The following is a 22,960-nucleotide window of genomic DNA, read 5'->3' on the forward strand; positions in this document are numbered from 1 at the left end:
GCAGCAGGGTGCATCGGGGAGGGCCCAGACCCCTGGATTACTGTGACTCACCTCTCCTGGGGCTGGGGACCTCACGCAAGCCCATCCCAGGGCCTCAGTGACCTTCATCACTGAGCAGCACCCTCAATGCTGCCCTGAGCGCTGGGTGCTGGGCCCTGCTCTGGCAGCCGCCTGCCGCCCTGCTACCTGTCCCCGAAGAAGACGATCCCCGTGGCACCCTCAGCCCATGGCAGTCTTGCTTCCCGAGCTGGGCGGACACCCTGGTCCTCCTCCGCCCGCCCCCAGCGGAGGCCAGAGCAGGTTTCCAGCATCTTCCCCATCCCCACCCTCTCCCTGGAGACTCTGTGCTGGCTGCTTCCCCTTCTTTCATGCTGGAGAACCACTCCTGCTGCCGGACCAGCCTAAACACCACCTCCCCCAGGAAGCCCTCCAGTGGCCCTGCACACCCCCCACCCAAGTCCAGATTAACTAGCCCTTCTAGGAGGTTCAGGAACAGTAACGACAGATGATATTTCCTGAGCTCCCAATCTGGGGCCCACCCCCGCCCCTGCCTCATTTCCTGTTTTCCCCCTCCACATCTCCAGGCCAGCCTTTCCTCCCAAGGCTCAGGTCGTACAATTCCGCCAGCCCCCCAGCCCCCTCCCTAGGTTCCACTTCGGTTAGTAGGCGGGAGACCGGCTCGGTTCTGAGAACACATCCAGGTCCCGATGCCTCCTGACCCCCGTCACCCCTGCAGGCACCCCAGCTCTGCTTCCCCGACCGTCCCCTCCTCAGGGAGGCACTGCTGCTCGGGTCCTAGGCCCCGAGCCCGGTCCCGGACCCAGGCCTCAGCCGGTCTTCCCGGACTCGAGCGCGGGACAGCCTGGCTCCCGAAGCCCGACGGCCACCGCACACCTCCCGCCAGAGCCACTGGGAGCCCACGATGCCGCCATAAATACGACCACTTTATTAACATACAGGAGCACTGGCTGACGACCACATCCTAGTGTGCCGTGAGAAAGAGTGCCTCCTCCCGGGGCGTAAAGTGCAGCGGGTCCCTCCGTGCGCGAGAGCTTCATAGAACGAGGCAAGTGGACGCTACTTGCGAGATACAATTCCTCTGGAACACCCGAACAGGATCCGGGTCCGAGGCGGCGGCACCCGGATCTCCCCGCCGCCCCAGCCCCGGTCCTCGACCCCACAGCCCGGGAGGGAGAGAGGACATTCCCAGGCCCCTTGGGTGGAGCCGGGGGCTGGCCGGCGGGACCCGCGAACACGACCCGTCCTTGCAGCCCTAAGACACCTTCCCGGGCAGGGGCGGGGGCCCAGGGTGCGCGCGTGGGGGCGGGGGGGGGGGCTCTCCTTCCCCGGGGGAGAGCAGAGGCTCAGTGTCACGTCTTCACGGCCCGGGTGCCCTGCGGGAAGGGTGTCCGCAGAGGGGCCCCAGGCGCTGGGGGGCCCCCGGGGCCGAGCGCTCGGGTCTCTGGGGGGCGGCGGGAGTGGCTAGGAGCGCGGAGGTCTGCAGGAGCGGCAGCACGCCATGCTGTAGTACCAATGGCCACAGAGGTTCACCTTGATGGCCAGGGCACAGTTGGTGCCTGGCTGGTCCTGGCAGCTGTCGTCTGGGGAAGGGACACGGCGGGGGGGAGGGCATCACCGGTGGCCAAGGGGTGGACACTCGACAGGACCCCCCACCCCCCCACCTCAGGGGTGGCCCCCGCCGGCAGCACCTGTGGACAGGTGGCCCCTACGTGCCCGTTTCCAGGGGCAACGGGCCTCCCACCCGCGCCGGGCCCTCCAGCCCTCCCCAGGACGCCACGCCATCCCCCCGAGGGGTCTGATCTGCACACAGCAAGGGTGATGCCCAGGGCCAGGGTTTGGAGGAGTCCTTGACCTCACCCCTGGAGGCCCGAACCTTCCCAGGAGGCCCACAGGTGTCCCCTCCACAGAACAGGTGTGAAGCAGAGCGGGTCACCTGTCCCGGCACCCCCCTCAGACTCTAGCACCCTCGCCCCTCCTCCAGGCGCCGAGGCCCCGCGTCAGGCCCGGCCACCCCCGCCTCCCGTGTGCCCGGCTCAGGCTGAGTCACCCCGGACTCCCGGTCCCCGCCCGGTCGGCCCCACCTTCTGAAGCCAGATACAGGTGTTGGTGGGGCTCCTGGGGACCCCCAGCCCCAGTCAGGCCTCACCTGCCCCTCACCTCCCAGCCGGGTTCCGCCACCCCAGGGGGAGCCTTCACCCCCCGCCAGGCCTCGGCTCGATCTTCCTGGTCCCTTTGGCCCCTGCCTCTGCCCGCCTTGTCGCCCCCCCCCCTCACCTGGGGGCTCCGTGGGGCAGGGCAGCAGGTCACAGGCCTGCCTGCCGACAGGCTTCACCAGCGGGTCGCAGCCACGGACGATGTCAGTCCCCTGGTAGCACTTGACGTCCCGCATCCGCACGCCCACCCCGCAGGTCTTGGTGCACTGATGGGAGAGACAGCATGGCCAGAGCCCCCACCTGGCCGCGCGGGGTTCCGGCCCCAAGGAGGGGCGACCCCACCCCTCCCACCAGGCTGCTGGATCCCATCCCCACCCAGGGCCGCGCAGCTCCAGCAGGTGCCCAGGGAAGGGGCGACCCCTCCCCTCCCCACTGTCCCTGGGTGCGTCCTTCGCTTTCAGCCTCCCCGGGGCCCCGTGAAACGGACCCTCAGGACACACGGGGCCGTGGCAGAGGGAGAGCGCTGGTTTCCCTCTCCAGTGAAAAACTGTGTTGCCGGCCAATTAAACCTATCTTCCAAAGCCACACTCCCGCCTGAGGCTCCCTCGTCCAGATGTTCCCCTTGGAAAACCCCGCTGAGCTACCCAGAGCACCAGGGACATCTGCTGACCCCGGCTGCCCCATCGTCTCCTTGCCAAGATCCTGCAGGCGGTGGCTCCCTCTTGCCACCCCCCTCCAACGTGGGTGACCCCACGTCACCCAGGCACCTCTGGGACCCGAGCCCTGGGTCCCTGAGGCGGGGGAGGGGTGGGAGGCCCCGGCCCTGGACCCCTCCCATTTAACTAAGACTTAGCAGGGGGGACCACCCACCCGCTCCCAGCACAGGGGGGCTGGCCCAGTCTGGAGGGAAGAGGCGGCCAGCTTGGCACTGAGCACACAGGACCATCGACCGCGGGCGGCCACTCCGAGGAGCCTCTGTGTGCCCCCGGAGGGGACCCTCCGGCCCTGGGGAGTGGGTAGAACAGCTGGGAGGAGTGAGCTCTTACTGAGCCCATATCCCAGGGAGGGGCAGCCACAGGGACAGAACGCCAGAGTTCCACACACCCACCGTGGTCCACCTGTGCCGGTCCCGCCCACCCTCCGTCATCAGCGCAATACGGGTGTCCCTATCCCGATGCCCTCAGGCTGTTTGGGGGGCAGGGTCTGCTCCCTCTCTGCGGCTCTCCCCCCTTCCAGGGCTCGGCACCCAGCACCCAGCCCACCACCTGCACCCGGTAGGTCCGGGCCCCCATCTTCTGAAGCAGGAAGTACCTTCCAAAGCGCGAGTGCTGGCGTGGCTCCTGGGGGCCTGGAGCCCCAGGCGAACTTCACCGGCCTCTCAGCCCCACCTGACGTCCTCCCCCACTCCCTGCCGGGCTCTGCCCCCGGACATGACTCACTCTGCCCCCCCCCCCCCCCCCGTAGCCACTAGACCCTCCCGGCCCCTCCAGAAACCTATTCTTTATCCTTCAGGCGCTGGCTCTGCCCACGCCTCCTCTGGAAGCCCCCGCCCCGGCCCCAGTCTCCCTCCTTCTCCCCGGTGGGTCCTTTTGTGGATGACACAGAATGGAGAAATGTGTGTTTTCGCTCTTGAACGAGCCTGTGTGCAGTAGGCCCCATCTAGGACGAGGTTTGCATCCAGATACCACCTTGAGTCTCTCTGCTGAGATCCCTGAGCCCGGGTGGGGGCGGGGGGTGCAGAGGTCCTGGCCCATCACCCTCTGAGTGGGGGCAACACTCACGGAATCCCCAGACTCACCCGTCTTACAGACTCTAAGAATCTTCACCTTGAACTCTAAGGTTTGGGGATGTGCCTTCCACCATCCAAGACCATGGAAGCCTCGCGTGCGTGTGTCTGAGACAACACCACGGTGCAACGTACAGGGCTCCCCACCCCCTGTGACACCCCTGCGTCATCCCCCTCAGTGCTCAGAGCTGGCCCATGAGGACACCGAGGCCAGAGGCACCGGAGACCCCGGAGCACACAGCGACAGAGGCCCCGGGGCTCCTGTTCTCTACCCCCTCCCCACTCAGTGATGCTCAAAGACCACTCTGGGCCTCCCCCTCCACCACCTCTCAAAAACTGACGGCATCACCAGGTGGAGAGGGGACGAGGGGCACGGGGGTGGGGGCACGGGTACTAAGGACACACGGAGGAGACAACAGAGGCGGGGGTGGGGAGCGTCTGGGGCAGGGCTCGTGGTACCGAGGCGGGACCAGGACTCAGGTTCCGGCCTCACGTGGCCCCGAGGGGCCAGCCGGGCGCTCACCTCCGACCAGGGGCTGGTGTACCACTTGAAGCAGGGTCTCTCGAAGCACGTGCTCTCCTCAGGGGGCTTCTTGGCCAGCCCGCACTCGGGGCCGCTGCGCGTCTGGGGCCTCCCGTTGGCCAGCTCCATGCACAACACCAGCCTCTTCTTCACACCTCGGCCACAGGTGGTGTTACACTGAGACCGGGGGACAGACGGGGCCGGGTCAGAGGCCAGAGGCCAGGAGGACCAGGACACCGTGCACGTGACTCCGCGACTCCGGGGATATGGCTCGGTCAGTAACGATGGGGTGAAAACGTTTAGGTCAATGGCAGATTGGCCGAGGACTCTTTGGTCGATAACCCTTTGGCCCCAAACACATTTGATCAAAAGCCGTTTCACGGAAAACCATCTGTTTGGAAACACAACGGTTCGTGACAATTTGTCCCAAGGCGGCTCGGCTAATGGTGATCTACCTGAAGCAACTGGCTGAGAATGACCCGCCTGAAAAGGCAAGTTGGGGACTGTGACCGGCGGGGGGGCGGGGGGGGGGTGCAGACGAGGTGGTCATGAGAACAAACGTCTGCCCCAGACCCAGGGGCCAAGAGTCTGTGAGGCCCGGGTGCCCCCGGCCCCCGTTTTCCATAAAGTGGGGGCTGGGAGAGGGCCGGGGACACAAGACCCATTCTGCATCATCAGGTACTTGCCTATTTAGATCTGGCAGGTGTCAAGTCAAGGGGTTTTCTTACCTTTTGGCTTTTTCCATTTCAAAGTAAGTTTCAGTGAATTGTGCCCTCGTATTTTGCAATTAATTCCTCGTTTGACCAATCCGCCATCGTGGCCACTTGGCTCTCAGCCCAGAGCCCTCCCAGGCAGAGGGGAGCCCTGCTGCGGCTGGGGGCACTCACCCGCTCCCAGTCCTGGGCCAGCCAGTGGGCGGGGCAGTTCTTGTCCCCACAGGGATGGATGGCCAGCGGCTTGCTCTCCATCTGGCACTGAGACTCGGGCACCACCCGGCCGTCACTGGTCTTGCAGTACACGTGTCGGATCATGCGGCCCTGCCCGCAGCTCCCGCTGCACTGCAGGGGGGAAGCGGGGCGGGGGGGGGGGGGTTAGGGGCGGAAACCCTCTCCCAGTGCACCCCCCCTCCCCTGCTGTCACTCCCAGAGAGGACCGGCTCCCCAGGCAGTGTGGGGGAGGGAGCGGCTGCCATGGCAACCACTTTTTAAATAACATTTTCTGTTCTAATTACAGAAATATTACGCGCTCGGTGGAAAACAGACACACAAAAGCACACCTAAAATACCTAAAAAGGTCATCTGTGCGCCCAGCACCGGGGCGGGGGGGGGGGGCCGCTGGTGAGCACAGCTGAGAGACACACAGACGGACACACAGACAGACACACGGGGAGGTCATAAAAAGGGACCCCGAAGTCGCCACTCGGTTTTGGATACAGGCTAGGACTCCTCACGTGACCGGGAGAACGGCTGGTTCGCCGATCTAACCCTACATCCCTCCCTCTAGAACGGTGGGGGCGTGAGGTGGCCCCGCGGCCACTGGGCACCGGCCACCCCTCCGCGTGCCCCCCCCCACGGCCCTCCCCTCACCGGGCCCCAGTCGGAGACAGTCCACTGGCGGTCGCAGGGGGGGCCTGTGCAGTCCTTCTCCCCCACGGGCCTGGTGTTGGGGTCACACAGCTTCTCGTCTTCCGAGCAGCGGATGTCCCTGGTCACCACGCTGCGCTCCCCACACTTGGCCGTGCACTGTGAGCGGGCGGGTAAGGGCGGGGTCAGGACTGTGCAGCCCACGCACGCGGGCCCGAGCGCCCGGCTGCGCAGGCGCTCACCTCCGACCACTCGGACATCTCCCACTGGGGCCCGCAGGCCGGGTTGCGGCACGTCTTGCGCTCCTCGGGCCGCACGGCCTCGGCCGCCTCGCACAGGTCGCTGTACACGGAGCTGTCGAAGCCGGGGGACAGCATCTTCCAGCAGCGCACGATGCGGAACTGGTAGCCCTCGCCGCAGGTGCGGGAGCACTCGCTCCAGCTGCTGGTCTCCCACCTGCCTCGGGAGGGGCCGGCTTTCAGAGACCCCCACCTTCCTTCCGGGACCCCATGCAACCCCACGCCCGACCCCGAGAATGCACGTCTTCACCCATGTCCAAAATCACGCGGGGCCAAGCCAGCCAGGGAGCTGGTGAGGCCCCCTGGGGGGGAAGCTGCTGTCTAGGTGACCCTGAGCGCCCCCCCCCCCCCACCGGGAGACACCCGAGGAGCGGCGCCGATACCCTGCTGGTGCCCCGAGTGTGTGCTTGGCCCGCCTGCCTAGGAACCCGCGTGGCCTCCACCTGCTCCCACCTCCAGGCGGGACACCTGGCTTTCAGTCACTTCAAGAGCCACGTCCTGGCCTTGCTCCCTTGCCCATGCTGTTCCTTCCTCCCAAAGTGCCCCCTCCTTCCTTCTCCTACTTTGGGATCATGCCTCAGCGTCCCAGAGCCTGTGCTGTACCCACCCCCCCCCCACCACGCACACAAAGGGGACTCCCAGGGGAAGGACAGGCCCCGAGAACCACACAACCAGCTTCTCAGAAGGGAGCAAACGTGCAGGGAGCCAGAAGAGCAAAACTGTGCAGCCTCCTCCTCCCCCCCCCGCCCCCCAGTCCGGGGACCCCGCGTCAGCTCCCGCCGTGGTCATGACTTGGAAAAGGACACGCTTAGGGCTCAGTTTCTGTCAGTTTCTGACTGTTTGCAAAGCGGGACAGGAGGCCTGGGTGGGGGCTAGAAAGACAGGGCCTCCTCCCCCCACATCCCAGGGACAGCCAGGCAGCTTGGAATTTCGGGAATAATCATTTTGGTTTATAAAACTCCTGTGTGCCTGGGGGTGGGGGCCAATGATGAGTGATGCACAGAGTGGCTCCAGGATCTGCAGTGGGAGACATTGGCTGAAATTCGGCAGCCACGTGTGGCCCGTGGCAGAGAGCCTGGCAGGCACAGGCACCCGCGCCCCACAGGTCCTGAGGCCCTGCCCACCACAGCGCCCACTGAAGGAGCAGGATGCTAGCCAGCTCCCGTCGCTCCCCTGGGCAGAGTCGAAGCAGAGCCCCAGCTGCCCCCGCAGTGCCCGGGGCGCTGGGTGGCAGGTACCTGGGCTGGCACTCCCTCCCCGCGCAGAACTCCTGGACGGGCTCAGGACGTGTCAGAGCATCACAGTAGCTGTCATCCACCTCGATGCCATCATAGCGAACGCACATGGCGTAGGTCGACATGACTCCTGGTTCAGGACAAGGGAAGAGCCTGTGAGTCACAAGCGAACCCCTTGGGGACCAGCAGATGGGCCATGTGACCACGGGCAAGGCAGCTACCTCTCAGAGCCTCCTGGTTTAAATTGAGGACAACGACAGTAACCAGCTTACCGAACAGTGGCAGAGCCCAGTGAGGACAGCTTTGTGGATCTGAACTCCCTCCCTGCCCACACGTCTCAGGGTCTGACTTCTCTCTGCACCCCCACCTCCACACCCACCCCTATGGGTAAATAGGAGGGTGGGTAGGTGGGTGGGTGGGTGGGTGGATGGATGGATGGATGGGCAGGTTGTGGGTGGATGGTTAGATGGATGGATGGATAGATGGGTGGGCAGGTTATGGGTGGATGGCTGGATGGATGGATGGACGGTTGGATGGATGGACAGATGGATGGTTGGATGGAGGGATGGATGGAGAGTTTGGTGGGTAGATGGAAAAATGGATAGGTGGGTGGGTGGATGGGTGGATGGATGGGCAGGTTGTGGGTGGATGGTTAGATGGATGGATGGATAGATGGGTGGGCAGGTCATGGGTGGACGGCTGGCTGGATGGATGGACGGTTGGATGGATGGACAGATGGATGGACGGACGGAGGGATGGATGGAGAGTTTGGTGGGTAGATGGAAACATGGATAGATGGGTGGGTGGGTGGGTGGATGGATGGATATGTTTGAAAACTAACCATTCGAGCCCTTGCCAGCATCCCCAGATGTTATATTAGATCTTCAGACCCTCCCTGCTCTCCTGTGCATGTCTCAGTCCTTATCCAACTCTCTCAAACTTTCTTTAATCACCACTCTGCGTGTTTATCTTCCTTGCCTCCCCGGTACTCTATAAATCCCATCAGGGGGATGATGTGTAAAGGGCCAGCCCTCACCCAATGCTGTTAATTCCTTGACCCCACTCCCATCTTCTACGCCTCTGGTCTTTCTACGCATGTCCCTGCACCCCTGCACCCCTGCATCTGGCACTGTGTTGGCACATGGCCAAGTCCACTGAACAGTGGGTGGGTCCCTGCCAAGGAGGCAGGATGACTCAGGGAGACTTGTTAGCATCAGTGAAGGCCCACGTGAAGGGTTAGGGCTTGTTGTTGCTGATGTGTGTGTGTGTGTGTATGTGTGTGTGTGTGTGTGTATGTGTGTGTGTGTGTGTGTTTGCGCACGTGTGGGGGGGGGTACCCAGCCTCCCTGAATGATGGAGATAATGGAACCCTCTTCAAAGGGGCTGCCAGTGCCCCAGGAGGAAATCAATTTCCCCATTGACCCAGCCACCTCACTCTCCCTTTCTGGCGGCGTGTGTCTGTAAGCTCCCACCTCCCCAAGCCCCAGCCGGGATGGAACGGAACCACCTGGGAAGCAGCCCTACGTGGGGATTTTTTTCTTCTTTCCATAAAGGACTCCTCCGTGCCAGCACTGGGCTGTGTCGTCTTTAGCCCTCTCTGAGGGGAGGCTGCCTTCCTGGCCAGGTCTGCTTGGAATGTTCCAGGCCTCAAGAGACACCAGCTCTGGGGCCCAGGGAGGTCCAGGGCTGGGGACTCACAGACCCTCGCCAAATGCCCGACTGTCCATTCAGTCCTCACCGTTGAGTGGAAACACGGCAGGTCCTGATCAAAAGAGACTGGGGTTCAAGACCCAGCTCAGTCTCTCCCTCGTCAAGGCAGGGTCACGTGAACACTATCAGAGTCTCCAGGCCTCGGCTTGGTCATCCTCAAGTTGGGAACCTCCCCGAGATGCTGGGAGAGTCAAGGTAGCAATCTTCTTCATGACATCAGTCTCGGACACAGTGCTTTTGAAACCTCATACACGAGGCCTTCCCTTTAAGGAAAAGCGAGCAAGGGGGCGCCTGGCGGGGGAGGGGGGGCTCAGTCGGTCAAGCGTCCGACTCTGACTCAGGTCATGATCTCATAGCTTATGAGTTCAAGCCCCGCGTCGGGCTCTGTGCTATCAGCTCCGAGCCTGGGGCCTGCTTCCAATTCTGTGTCTGCCTCTCCCCTGCTCGCACTCTGTCTCTGTCTCTCTCTCAAATAGAAATAAACATTAATTTAAAACAACGACAACAACAACAATGAGCAGGGCACCCCAGTGCACAAAACACAGATCGGCGTGTTGCACCAGCAGAGGACGAGGCTCAGGGTCCGCCGGCCCCGCCCACCCACCCCCCCCCCCCCGCCCACTCCCCAGAAGTGCCAAGGGACGGTCTGAAACCACAGCTGGGCTCAAGCTCAGGCTAAGAGTCCACATTCACCTGTATTTCTGCCGCCCCAAAGAGCATTTTGAAAGAAAGGGACTCTGTAACGGAGCTGGCTCGGGAGGCAGGAGATCTCGCAGCCAAGCACAGGGTGCCCAGGGACCCCTGCTGCGTGCAGAGGACACTCAAGGACGTCAGCACAGACAGCACGAGCCCCAGCAGGTTTGTAACCTCACCACCACCCCGTCTGGCCTCGGCACTCCTCCGCCAAATGGGATTTTGAGAGTAGTTGCCACAGTCACGAGCTTTGACTCCGACAGAGCCTACGGGAGGTGGTGGCAGGGGGCCATTCGGCAGGGACCCGACTCCACCTTTTTGGCCGGGTGCCACCGGACCCGGCTCGGTGCCTTGGCGGCGATGGGGAGCTCACCCTCTATGGGGGCCGTTCACTCCACTCCTGGACAGCCTCCTCTAAAGCAGAGCTTTTTCCATAGCAGAGCCCAAATCTGTCTTTCCCACTGCCTTCCTTCTTTCACCCTACTGTGCCCCTTGGGCCACGTGAGACAAATTCAGCCTGCCCCCCACCCCCCTCACCTGGTCACTCTGTAGGTGACAAGGAGTGGTGTCGTGTCCTCCCCGGGGACTGTCTCCCCCCCCCCACCCCGGGGCCAGGCATCAGCCCCTCACCCCCATCTCAGGCGATATCACCTCCCCAGGTGGCCCTATGTCCGGGAGGGAAAGGAGATGCTCCCAGGCTGTGCTCCGTGACAATCCCAGCTCTCGCTGCGTCCCCGGAGGCTGTGCGGCTCTCAGTCAGAACCGGTCCGTGCCCTGCTGACAGCCTCCGGCAAGGCAGACTCCCCCAGCGCCCCACCGTGCCCAGCCCCGGGAGGGGGCTCCCGCGGCTCGCTCTCAAGACCAGCGGCCTGGCACCTGTGCTTTGGCCGCGACAGCTCACTTCTCCTCTCCCTCCTATCCTCACGACCGCCGTGGCGGAGGGGCCCGTCCCATCTTACGGGTAGGAAAGCGAGGCTCAGACAGACCGAGCAACCTGCCCAGCGCACGTGGCACGGTGGGCCAGGTGGTGCCACTCCCGCGCTCACCGCACAGCCAGCAAAGCTGGCCTCGTGCCCTCCAAACTCTGCGTGCCCCGAACCCTGCTCAGGAGGGTCTTCAATAGCAGGGGGGGGCCCCGGCTCCCTAACCGACAGCGAGTTCCGGGGTGAGCAGGACGTAAGGACCCGGGGTCCGTTCTCAGCCCTGCAGGGCGGGCTCCCCAGTCGCTCCCTCGGGCATCTCCTCAGGTGCCGAGCAGGACTGCAGGAGGCGCGATCAAGCCCGGACTCCCGGCTGCCCAGGGTCCGCCAGGGGTTCGCCTCATCCTGCTCACCGGCCAGAGACGGCAGGGGCCAGCTTGGGGGGGGCAGGGGGAGGGTAGGGGGCATCATGCGGTTTCAGGGGCAGCCCCAGGTGCTGACCAAACCCGAACAAGCTGCTCCGGGCACAGGCAAGGTGGCACTCGGGGTCTCCCCACAACCTTTGCCACAGGGGCTGGTCCAGGGTCTGACATGTGAGCTTGCAGCCAGCCCCAGCGGAGGGAACCCAGGTCCCCGGCGGCTGCGGCCAGCATCCGAAGGTGCGGGTGGCCAGCCCCGTGGGCAGACAGACGTGGGTTCCAATCCCAGCTCGGCACCTACTGACCACTAACCACGTGTGTCTGTCTCTCTGTCTGGGCACCGCTGGGGTGGGGGTGGGGCGTCTCTGTTCCCCTCTACCTGCCCAGGTCCTAGACAAGGTCCTAGCATCTGTTCCACTCCTTCGTGGGTCTATTTCCCTTCCTAGGTTGCTGTAAACAAAAGCAAAATCCTCCCCGCTTGAGACGTCGTAGTTTTAACCAAAGGGACGTTCGCTCTCACAAGATACCACACAAAGAACAGTGGATGGGGGGGGGGGGGTGGCGGCACCCGCACCCCCCCCCCGGGGTCCTTCCCACAATCCACACGCCGTGAGCATGAGGACACCAACCCCTGTGACCTCATGCCACCTCCCGGATCAGGAAACTACTAGACAAGCTCCCCGTGGGCAGTTCGGGGCCCCCGGCGAGTGCACGGGCCCCGCAGCGCCAGGCCCGCTGCGGAGGGGACGCTGAGCAGGTGGCTCCCGCCAGCAGCCGAGATTGGTACCTGTGGTGCAGGTGGCACTGCAGGGCTCGTGGGACGAGAGCTTCCACCGGTACATGTCCGCTGGGCTCACGCCTTGTTTGCGCGCCTTGGGCCTGGTCCTGGAAGGGAGAAGCGGAGAAGGGCACGGGCGCTCACCGAGGGCTGCGGGCACGGGCTCTTGGGGAGCAGCGCGCCTGCCCCGGCCCCGGGGGGAGTCCCCACCATCAGGGTCAGCCCGCCCACTGTCTAGAGCAGAGGACGGGAGGGGGCATCGCGGGGAGGCACGCTTTAGGACAGAACGGACGTTCGCCTTTCTCCCGCCTGGACGGGCGAGAGTCCGAGGCGGGCACTGGAGGTGCTGAAGGTCCTTCCGGGTGGGGGGTGAGCTCGGGGCCCCCCAGCATCGCCGCTGCGCCCTGCACGCACTCACGCCGCCTGCTAGCGCGGGCAGGCGACTCCTTCTCTCCGCTCCCCCAGGAGGGACCGCAGACGGCACCTTCTATGCCGAGAACCTGCCAGGACTCCCCTTGAGGCCCCCCTCAGCCCGTCTCTGCTTGAACGGGGACACTGGCCATTCAGCCTCCAAGTGTCAAAACAGAAAAGCTCAGCGGCGGACAGGGGAGTGGTTGGTCCCCTCCAGACGCCTCTGCCCAGGTCTGTGATGGCTGCCGGTGCGGGGAAGGCGAGCTGGGCCCGCGCCAGCAACCAGCTATGATTCTTGGCCGGAGCGCGGGCGGCTGAAGCCAACTATTGTTAGGACCGTTTGCTTCTTTGAACCGGTTGGGGTGCTGGGGCCCAGCCTCAGTATCCAACATGCAGGCTGGGTTTGGACTCAGCAGGGGAGGAGGGAAGGGGTCCTCCCAGATCCCCAGCCTCTGGTCTGAGATGCAGCCCCTCCCCCTATAACCCGAAGCCCCGCGACCTGCAGACGGGGACATGGGGCGATGGCCTGGCTGACGGGACACCATTCGAGGCCCCGGCATCCCTCTTGCACCGGACGCCGCCCCAGTGCCCGGCGAGGGGCCGGCTGGAGACCACCGGAGCTGACGCCCTTTCGCAAGGCTTCCCCGTGGGCTCGTGCGCACGGGTCCCTCTCCGGGGACCTTGTGCCACCTCGGTGGTCGGGCTTAATGAATGCTGCAGGGCATCCACTCCGAAGGGCCTTCCGGTCGATTCTGCGATCCAGACATTGGTTTGGATCCCACTGGGAGCTCGCTCCGCGTCTGGGCTTCACAAGTGGACGAGCTCGGAGGTTTACTTCTGTAGGAACGTTTGTTGCCCCGAAGGTGCAACTTGCTCTAAACCAGGAAATGATCCGCCTACAGCCTTAAGTCCTGAGTCTACTGATGTGGCTACACAACCTAGGGAGCCGGAGATCTGGGAGGGGTGGAGGAAGAGAAAGCAGGGGGTGGAGGGAGCAGGCCATGAGCTGGTGGCCGGTTTCAGGGCCACTCACAGCTGCTGAGCCCCTCACCTGCTGGCTTCTAACCAGGAGACAGCCCTTCCCTTTCACAGATTTCTGGGGGGAGGGGAAGGTCCCCCTCCCACCTCCTGAAGAAGGAGAAAAAAAATCTTAAATGCGGTTTCCCCACCCACTCAAGACCCTGTCATCTCAGAGCAAAGGACCCATAGAAACCCCCAGGGAGCACCCAGCTCCCCTGAGCAAGCCCTCCCAGGAGCCTGATTCAGAAAACACGACTCTTGCTGGTTGGGTCCCCTACCCCCGCCGTCCTTTCGACGACGACCACCACCACGGCTGTCAATTCTCCCCAAGAACAAACAGAGATGAGAAGGTCCCGGCCAGGCCCCACCGCCCCACCCACGGGGGAACTGCGGTAATTACACGCTCCTCAGCCAGCAGGCCGCGTGACTCATCCTGGACTCGGGAGAGAGCGGCCTCGTTCAAAATAACCCTCCGGGTTTTCAGCACAAAAGGTATTTCTAGAGGGGCTGCCCACACATCACTCTTACACGGGCACACGTCAGGCGCAGCAAAGCCCCTCCTGAAAAACCCTGCTCGTGTTTGCACAACAACGGAACGCCTAACCGTTCTGTGCTTGCAAGTGGCCAGCCCCCCAGGAGAGAAACACCCACAGAGTCGCCCGAACCACCAGCCCCTCGCCCGCCTCCTTGTGGCAGGAAGAGAGCGCCCCTGTGCGCCACACTCAGGGCTCCGGGCCCAGACAACGCGGGCCGGGGAGTCCCTGCCAGGACGGCTCCAAGGGCCCCGGAGAGGGACCCTGCGTCTGTGTGTCTCGCACGCTGGCTCCCAACGTCTGCTTCTGGTGACCGGGAGGCCTCCCTCGATTGTTTGAGGCTGTTCTGAGATGAAAATAACCTTTCCTTTCTAAGCTGCCCCTTTGATTTCGGCCTCTGTCGAGCAGACGCGACTTCCTGTGTTTGGACAACGCGCCGTGCGCGGTGGCTATTTTGGCCTGGTGGTTTCCCCGCGGCCTCCCTCAGCCCTTTATCTCAAAAGACCATCTTTGGTCTCAGCTCTCCAGCATCCTTTGATGGCAGCCGGCTGGAGGCGCCGCCCCGTCACCGCGTCGGGACTTTCCGAGCGCGGACGACCCAGCGTATCGATTTCTGCAGTGGGTTCCGGCGGGGCTGAGGAGTGGGCTACGATTCAGCCGGGGTGGGGCAGGAGAGACTCTTGGAACTGTGGCCTGAGGACCCGAAGGTCGTGCCTGATCTGGCCCCGGGGGTCCTCGGCTGCCCGGCTGGCGGGCCCTCACTCAGGGACGCGGACGGGGAGTCAGAGACGTGTCTGAGTCACCGGGGAAGTGCAGGGCACAGTCGGGACGGCGCCCCGGGTCTCCCGAGCTCTCTCCAGGCCGCAGGCTGCATTAGAGCAGCAGGGCCTCTGTGTCACCCCCACAGACCCCTTGAGAGGGGGACGCTGAGTGTCAGACCTGCCACCCGACTTTCTTCAGCCCCTGGGAGGCCCGGCCCCGCCCTGGAGGCTCACTGCACTACTGGGGTTTCCATTGTCGTGTCCTCCCCGGTGCCTCTGCGTGGGATAGACTGCAACCCTCTGGGCACAGCCCGGGAGCTGAAAGCAGCCCAGGTTGGTTAGACGCGGGAACCGGGCTGGGAGCCTCAGTCACCGGCCAGGCCCCCCCGGCAAGTGCTGGCACACTGTGAACCCTGGCCCCCGTGCCCACGAACCCCGCTCTCAGACTCAGACCTGCACCTCGTAGTGAAGCCTGTCACCCCTCTCAGCTGCTGGGTCCCACATGCCCCCCAGACCCACACCCTGCAGACTTTCGGGCCCCTGGTCAGGTGAGCAGACCGCCCTGGGGAGAGAAGAGTGGCCACAGAAGCTTCCAGAGCTTTACTCCGTCCAAATTTGTGAACAAGAATTCCACCCAGAGCCTGTCAAAGGTAACCAGATGTGCCCCGTGAGCCCGATGCCCGGCTGTCCCTGCAGCTGGGGGGGGGGGAGGGGGCCTCAGAAAAGAGCCTGAGAAAAGGGGCGGGCACTTTCATGGGCTGTGGGGGGCCCGCCTCGCTGCTCTCGTCCCCTGGGCGAGGGTGAGAGGGTCACCCCGGCCACATCACCTTATGAGTGGACGCCCAGGGTCCCAAGGACACCCACCTCTGCATCCTCAGCCCTGGCCAGGGCTCCATTCGTGTTGGTGTCTAAAGCCAAGGGGTTTGGGTTGGTCTTCAGAAAACAAAAACAAACCCACTGAGTCCTTCCCTCCTCCGGCCCCCACCCACCTCGGGTGGCTGCTGAGCCCGGCTCGCTCTACTTGAAGCAGCCTCGCTGCCCCCTGAGCCTCTGGGGAACGGTGCAGGGACACTCCAGGGCGGCCATGATCAGCCTAAGGGACCTGTCACCAGGGACTGTCTCCTGGTAGGGGTGGTGGCAGGACTGGGGCCACCCTGCTCCCAGCCGCTAACCCAGGGTCAGACATGACCGTCCAGATGTCCCCAGGGAACTGTCTAGGCGTCCCCAATTGTTATTGTCCAGCTGACCCCGGGTGTAACTGTCTACGCATCCCCAGCTATCATTGTCCAGGTGTGGCTGACAAGGTGTCCCCAGGTGTGACTGTCCAGGCATCCCCAGGTGCATCCCAGGCTCTGGGGGCCTGGCCCAGGTAGACAGACTCTCACTGGACCCGTCCTAGAGGCAGCACCAGCCCCCGAAGCAGAAGGCCTCATTCCCAGTGCCTGGCTCTGGGGTCTGGCCCCTGGCTGAGGACCCCACGGGACCCCTCCCCACCTCCTCTCGGGCTGCAGTGAAGGTTGGTGCCGAGCCACTCCCCATTCCGGGAGCTGCCCAACGGCCACGTGTGCCTACGACCGTCCAGACGGAGAAGCCAGGCCTTCGGGCTCCGTGACCCTCTCTGAGTCCCCGTAACTGCCCTGACCCTAAGGGCGGTTGTGACAGGTGTTCCCGGGCTTATGGGTGCCTAGCCCGAGCTTGGCCCACAGGGAGCACTCACAATTGTCGGCCTCCCCCTCCCCTGGAAGCGGCATCACGGCCGCACGTGGGCACTCGGCACTGCTGTAACCCGTGGGCCAAACTTGCGGGAAAGACTCGCTACAACCCAGGCCTCTGCCCTGCTCGGATCCAGGGGTCAGGGAGCCCGGCCACGAGTGACTGTCTCCCGTTTGCCCCCGGGGTCTGGCCTCACCTGCCAGGACCCGCCCCGGCTTCCCCGACAGCGGAGCAAGGACCTACCTGGCCTTGTGAGTCCTGTTCCCGGCCACGGCGGGGAGGCTGGCACTGGCGTTGGGGAACGGGGCCTCGGAGGAGGTGTTAGTCACTCTGTCACTGCTCAGCTCCAGGTAGGACCCATTGAGCAGGTGAGTGCCGGCTCGCTCGCCGTCCTCGTAGTCCACGTAGAGGCTGTCAGCCGGGGAGCTCCTCGGGACGCCCTGCACAAAGATGCTGTTGCCAGTGTCATTGAAGGGGAGCTCCCTGGAGTCGGAGCCGGTGCCCAGGAGCCGGTCGGAGATGGCATTGGCAGAGAGGAGCTGCTGAGAGGGGAGACGCGCGTCCACCTCTGGGTCATCCTTGTCCCCCGCGAGAGCCGTCCCGGTGGCATTGCCGTCTACGAGGGAGACAGGTGGCTCACTCTCAAGTGCTCCCTTGTGTGGGCGCAAGGGCCGCCCGTGGGGGCGGGGTGGGGGGGGCCAGTGGGGCTCGCAGCAAACACCTGAACCGAGAGGCTCCCGGAGGCGGTGAGAGCACACAGATCACCAAGCGGAGGTGTGCGAGCCGGCCTGCACAGCCTCTCGTAGGGGAACCTGCAGTGGATGAAACAGGGTCCCCCTCGGGGCGCCCGGGGGGCTCTGGCGGTTAAGCGTCGACTCTTGGCTTCGGCGCAGGTCATGAGCTCACGGTTTGTGAGTTTGAGCCCCGTGTCAGGCTCTGTGCCGACGGCGCAGAGCCTGCTTGGGATTTTCTCTCCCTCTCTCTCTGCCCCTCCCCTGCTCGCTCTCTATCCTCCCCCCCCCCAAATATATAAATAAATTGGGTCCTCCTCAAAATTCGCACCTGCCCTGAACCTCAGAACGTGAGCTTATTTGAAACGGGACCCTCACAAAAGTGGCTAAGGATGTAGACACGGGTCATCATGGATCTAGGGTGGGCCCTGTTTCCAATGGCTGCTGTCCTTAGAAGAAGAGAAGACACACACGCACAGAGAAGGCGTGTGACCACGGAGGCAGAGGCCGGAGGGACACAGCCCTGAGCGCAGGAGCGCCTGAGGCCTGCAGAAACCGGGAGAGGAGAGAAGGACCGCCCCCACCTCCTGGAGCCTCCAGAGCGAGTGTTGGACCTGCTGACACCTTGGTTTTGGACTTCTGTCCTCCAGAACTGGGAGAGAATGAATTTCTATTTGTCGTGAGGCCCCCGGTTTGGGGTGATTTGTTACAGCTGTCCTGGGGGATTTATACAACCTCGAAAATGTCTTCTACTAGAAGGTTCTCAGGGTCTCAAAAACTGGAGTGCCGGACCAGGCAGTCCTGGTGACCGGTGCACGGCCCTCAGGAACACGTCCAAACTGCAGGTATGGATCTCGGGGACCCCGATGCACACTTGCATCTCAGGGACCCTGACGCACCCCTGCATCTCTGGGACCCTGACGCACCCCTGCATCTTGGGGACCCTGACGCACCCCAGCATCTCGGGGACCCTGATGCACCCCTACATCTCGGGGACCCTGATGCACCCCTGTATCTCAGGGACGCTGATGCACCCCTGCATCTTGGGGACGCTGACGCACCCCTGCATCTCGGGGATGCCAACACACCCCTACATCTCGGGGACCCTGACACACCCCTGCATCTCAGGGACGCTGACGCACCCCTACATCTCGGGGACCCTGACGCACCCCTGCATCTCGGGGACACTGACACACCCCTACATCTCGGGGACCCTGACGCACCCCTGCATCTCGGGGACACTGATGCACCTCTGCATCTTGGGGACGCTGACGCACCCCTGCATCTCGGGGACCCTGACGTACCCCTGCATCTCGGGGACCCTGATGCACCCCTGCATCTCTGGGGACCCTCACACACCCCTGCATCTCTGGGGACCCTCACGCACCCCCGCATCTCAGGGACCCTCACGCACCCCCGCATCTCAGGGACCCTCACGCACCCCTGCATCTCAGGGACCCTCACACACCCCTGCATCTCTGGGGACCCTCATGCACCCCTGCATCTCGGGGACACTGATGCACCCCTGCATCTTGGAGATGCTGATGCATCCCTGCATCTCAGGAACACTGATGCACCCCTGCATCTCGGGATGCTGACGCACCCCTGCATCTCAGGGACCCTCACACACCCCTGAATCTCTGGGGACCCTCACGCACCCCTGTATCTCTGGGGACCCTCATGCATCCCTTCATCTCAGGGACCCTGATGCACCCCTGCATCTCTGGGGACCCTCACACACCCCTGCATCTCGGGGACCCTCACACACCCCTGTATCTCTGGGGACCCTCACACATCCCTGCATCTCGGGTACCCTCACACACCCCTGTATCTCTGGGGACCCTCACGCATCCCTGCATCTCAGGGACCCTCACACACCCCTGCATCTCTGGGGACCCTCACGCACCCCTGCATCTCGGGGACCCTCACGCACCCCTGCGTCTCTGGGGACCCTGACACACCCCTGCATCTCGGGGACCCTCACACACCCCTGTATCTCTGGGGACCCTCACGCACCCCTGCAACTCGGGGACCCTCACGAATCCCTACATCTCTGGCCAGACCTCCTGCTGCTCCCCTAAAATCTGCCTGCCAGGCTGTCGGCCCTGAGCGGCTCTCTCTCACCCCACCCTCTCCCACAGCCTCACCCGGCTACTCTTCACTGGTTCCCAAACCCTCAGGCCAGGGGCCACGCTCTCTGAGACTCAGGGTCCGCCCGTGCCCCCTCACTGGCCGGTCGTCCCCTTCCAGAGCTCTTGCCACACTGTGGCGTGCCGTCGGCCTCTACCAAACGAGCAAGCACACGGGCTCGGAGGACAGACTGTCCCGGGTCTGACCCGCAGCTCAACTGTGGATGTGGGAAAGCCCAGCCTCCACCTAAGCCTCAGCACCCCCCCCACATCTGTCAAGTGGGGACACCCGTATCCCCCTGGAAGAACGGATGGAAAGCAGGGCATGTGCGAAGGGGCCCGTGCCGTGCCTGTCCCAGGAGAGGAGTAGGAGCCTCTCATCGGCCTCGTCTGCCGGCCGCGGGGGCCCAAAGACCCTCTGCCCAAGGCCCCCTCCCTGGGAAGCCCCTGCCTGATCCCGGCCCTCCTGGTTACCTCGGAAGCCCTTGCCTCTGGGGGGTCCCTCGCAGGCCCTGCCGCTGGCCTGCTCGCACACCTCGTTGGTCTCCCGGCCCTTGCTCAGACCCAGCTCGATCCCCGGGCCCAGGTGGCCGAACAGCCGGTTGTCCAGGCCCAGCCGCTCCGAGGAGGCCTGGCCGTAGAAAGAGCTGTTGTGCCGCAGGAAGCCCAGGAGCGCGGCCCCGTCCAGCTCCTGGCTCTCCGCGCTCTCCGAGGCGGGCTCTGAGAAGCTGTAGTAGACGGGCTGTGTGCGGTGGGCATGCGGCGGCTGCAGCAGCGTGTACTCGAAGGTGATGGAGGGGCTCCTGCCGTTCTGGTTCCACACCTGGGGAGGAGGAGAAGCGGAACCTCACCCCTTCCGCACAAGCCGGGAGCGGCTCGGGGCTCGTGGGCCACGAGCCCCCCGAGGAGAGCTGCACTCCGGTCCCGGGGGGCCAGAAGCAGCCCCGGCCGCGGCCCACAGCCAAGCCCTTCCCAGGGCCGCGCCCTCGACTGAAGGACGGTGCCCCTGCCCGCGCTGTGCTGCTCCCCAAGGGCAGCCGGCCTCCAGAGCCCCGCGAACAGGGGCGCACGCTCAGGGCGGGGCAGAGGGAGCTGTCCACTCGAGGCACGGGCCGGGAAGGGTGCCCCGAGCACACAGGAGGCTGTCAGTAATAAAGCCGACTAAAACCCCATCTGCACTTTATTCCCACCCCGGGTGTAGCTCTGAGAGAAAGTGCCAGTGCACCCCCCAGGGTGGTTCCTGGAAGCGTGGAGAAGTGAGGCCAGCACTAAGTGGAGAATAAAGGCATAGCAGGTAGTGGGAGCGTGGGAGCGGAGGGAAAGGCTGGAAAATTCGCCAGGTGACCGTTTCCTGCAGGAGCCCCCTGCAGGACATCCTGTTCACCGGCGTGAAAAGAAATTGGCCAGCGAGAAGGCACTGACTTCACTTCGAGGGACACCGTTGAGTGACCGCAGCCCAGGGCGGATGCCAGGAGATGCTGTGATAGAACCAGACTCCCCACGATCATCAGAATAAGGGAGGCCGACGCGGTGGCCGGGAGCCCTGACCCACAGAGACGTCTGCACACGGCGGATAGGACAAAGGACTCCCGGACAAATAAGTGGGACCAGAAAAGGGGCTTCTCAACATGTAAGATCAGAACGTATCAAGGGTGGATGTTCAGGGGGCGGAGGACAGCTGCCCCAGAAAAGTCACAGCCCTATCCCATTTCCTGGGCCAGCGTTTGGACCCAGAATCCACTGAATGATGGAACGGCCAGGTCCCCAGGAGAAAGGACCCCCCACAAGTGTATAGGGTAATGATTCTCCCAGTTCTTCCCCCAAAGAGCCTACAGCCGTTGACTTGGTTAACTGTTTGCTGGAGAAATGGACAGACATTTGGGAACCAGGGTCCAAGGTGTCATTGTTTATCAGGGACCCAAAGCATCATCATCACCCCCTGTTAGCGTGAGAGCTTGTGGGTGACAAACAAGTGTGGCCCAGGTCTGGTTCACAGTGCGCCCAGCGTGGCTCACCTTGGGTCCAAGGCTTACCCAGTTCCCAAGTCCATTGCTGGTAGTCGGCTCCTTGGCCTGTAGGCTATGCGCTACCATCGCAGGGAAAGCTCAGCAGAAGCCCGTGACCCCAACCCCTGACCCCCATGCCCATCCAAGAGAGTAAATCCAAAACAGAATTGCATCCTGGGGAAACTACAGAGATCAGAGCCACTCCTAATGTTGCCGGAGGATGCGAGGTGGTGGTCCCCATGTGCCCCGCTTCACTCAGTGGTTTGGCGCCCATGAAAACAAGACAGATCCGGGAGGATGACGGGGAGCCCTTCCAAACCCAGCCAAGCGGGAGCCTCAGATGCAGCTCCCGGAGCAGATTAACATGACCTCAAGTCGATCACCTGTGGCCACCAACGTGGCAAACACCTGCTCTTCCACCCCCGTGGGGAGGAGGAAGTGGTGTTCATTCACCTGGAACGGACAAGAGTATACACGTGCGGGTTTGTACCCGGGGCCGTGCTAACTGCCCCATTCCTCGACGTCATACAGTACAGGGGGGTCTGGACCGTTCTACAGAACATCACACGGGTCCTCTACGTTGGTGACATCATGTCTACCAGGCCAGCTGAACAGGAAGTGATGCGGGAGGCCTTGGAAAGCCTACGGATTCCAGAAGACCTTACACTGAGCCCCGTGGAGACCCAGTGCCCCACCCCCATCGGCGAACGCTTCAGGGTCAGTGGCCTAGGGCATGCCAGGACACGCCCTTGAAAGCAGAGGGCAGAGGATCGCATTGCGTTCCCTCCCTTATGAAGAAGAATTCTGGGCATAGCATGGCACGTATCCGGAAATGTGGATCCAATCCATATACCGGGTAAAAGCTGGCAGCTTCCACTGGGGGTCCTGAGGAGAAGGGGCTCTACAGTCGGTCCAGGCTGCGGGATAAACAGCCTGCCACTTGGGCCATAACACCCAGCTGGTTCTATAGCGGCGGGGAATGATGTCACACGGGGTTTCTGGCAAGCCTTGATAGGAAGAGGATCACGTAGTCCTCCAGCGTTCTGGAGCAAAGCCGTGCCACCCACGACAAATATCACATCATTTTGAAAAGAGCTTGTGACATGCTACCAGGCCCTATAGAGACGGAACCCTTTGACCACGGGACATCGAGCGACTCACACAGCCAGAGCCGAACTCCACCGAGTGACGCAGCCGGGAGCTACGCAGCCACCCGTCATAAGATGGAAATGTCACATCCAGGATTAGGCACCATCAGAGCAGAGGACAAGCCCGCCGGCTCGGCAGGTGACTGAGACTCTCATCACCCGAGGCCCCTGCCCTGACATCTCTCAGCTCACAACGACGGGTGCACGGGGTACCGTTAGGGTGAAGTCTGAGAGGAGACAAAGGGCCAAACTTGATTCAGAGACGGGTCAGCTTGGTACGGGGCGGGGGAGGGCGGTACGAGCTGAAAACGGGATCTGTTTCACTGGAGCCCCGCTCAGGGGTGGCTTCAAAAACCCTGCACCGAGGGCAACTCCTCCCGGGGGGCTC

At 63.4% G+C, this 22,960-nt stretch overlaps 1 protein-coding gene across 2 annotated transcripts in view; it reads right to left on the reverse strand.

Annotated features, from left to right (window-relative positions):
- Positions 1 to 923: 923 nt before the first annotated feature.
- Positions 924 to 22,960, reverse strand: part of ADAMTSL2 (ADAMTS like 2) — a 35,593-nt gene continuing 13,556 nt past the window's right edge. For both annotated transcript variants that reach the window (XM_006939621.5, XM_023242967.2), the window contains exons 11-20: positions 19,893 to 20,241; positions 16,802 to 17,174; positions 12,130 to 12,227; positions 7,604 to 7,730; positions 6,309 to 6,522; positions 6,070 to 6,225; positions 5,371 to 5,541; positions 4,484 to 4,660; positions 2,296 to 2,440; positions 924 to 1,601 (exon numbers count right to left, since the gene is read on the reverse strand). In XM_006939621.5, coding sequence (XP_006939683.1) covers positions 1,483 to 1,601; positions 2,296 to 2,440; positions 4,484 to 4,660; positions 5,371 to 5,541; positions 6,070 to 6,225; positions 6,309 to 6,522; positions 7,604 to 7,730; positions 12,130 to 12,227; positions 16,802 to 17,174; positions 19,893 to 20,241 — 1,929 coding nt within the window. In that variant the 3' untranslated portion in view covers positions 924 to 1,482. The remainder of the gene's footprint in view (positions 1,602 to 2,295; positions 2,441 to 4,483; positions 4,661 to 5,370; positions 5,542 to 6,069; positions 6,226 to 6,308; positions 6,523 to 7,603; positions 7,731 to 12,129; positions 12,228 to 16,801; positions 17,175 to 19,892; positions 20,242 to 22,960) is intronic.

Source organism: Felis catus, chromosome D4, assembly GCF_018350175.1.
Source record: "Felis catus isolate Fca126 chromosome D4, F.catus_Fca126_mat1.0, whole genome shotgun sequence".
In the NCBI taxonomy this organism is placed as follows: domain Eukaryota; kingdom Metazoa; phylum Chordata; class Mammalia; order Carnivora; family Felidae; genus Felis; species Felis catus.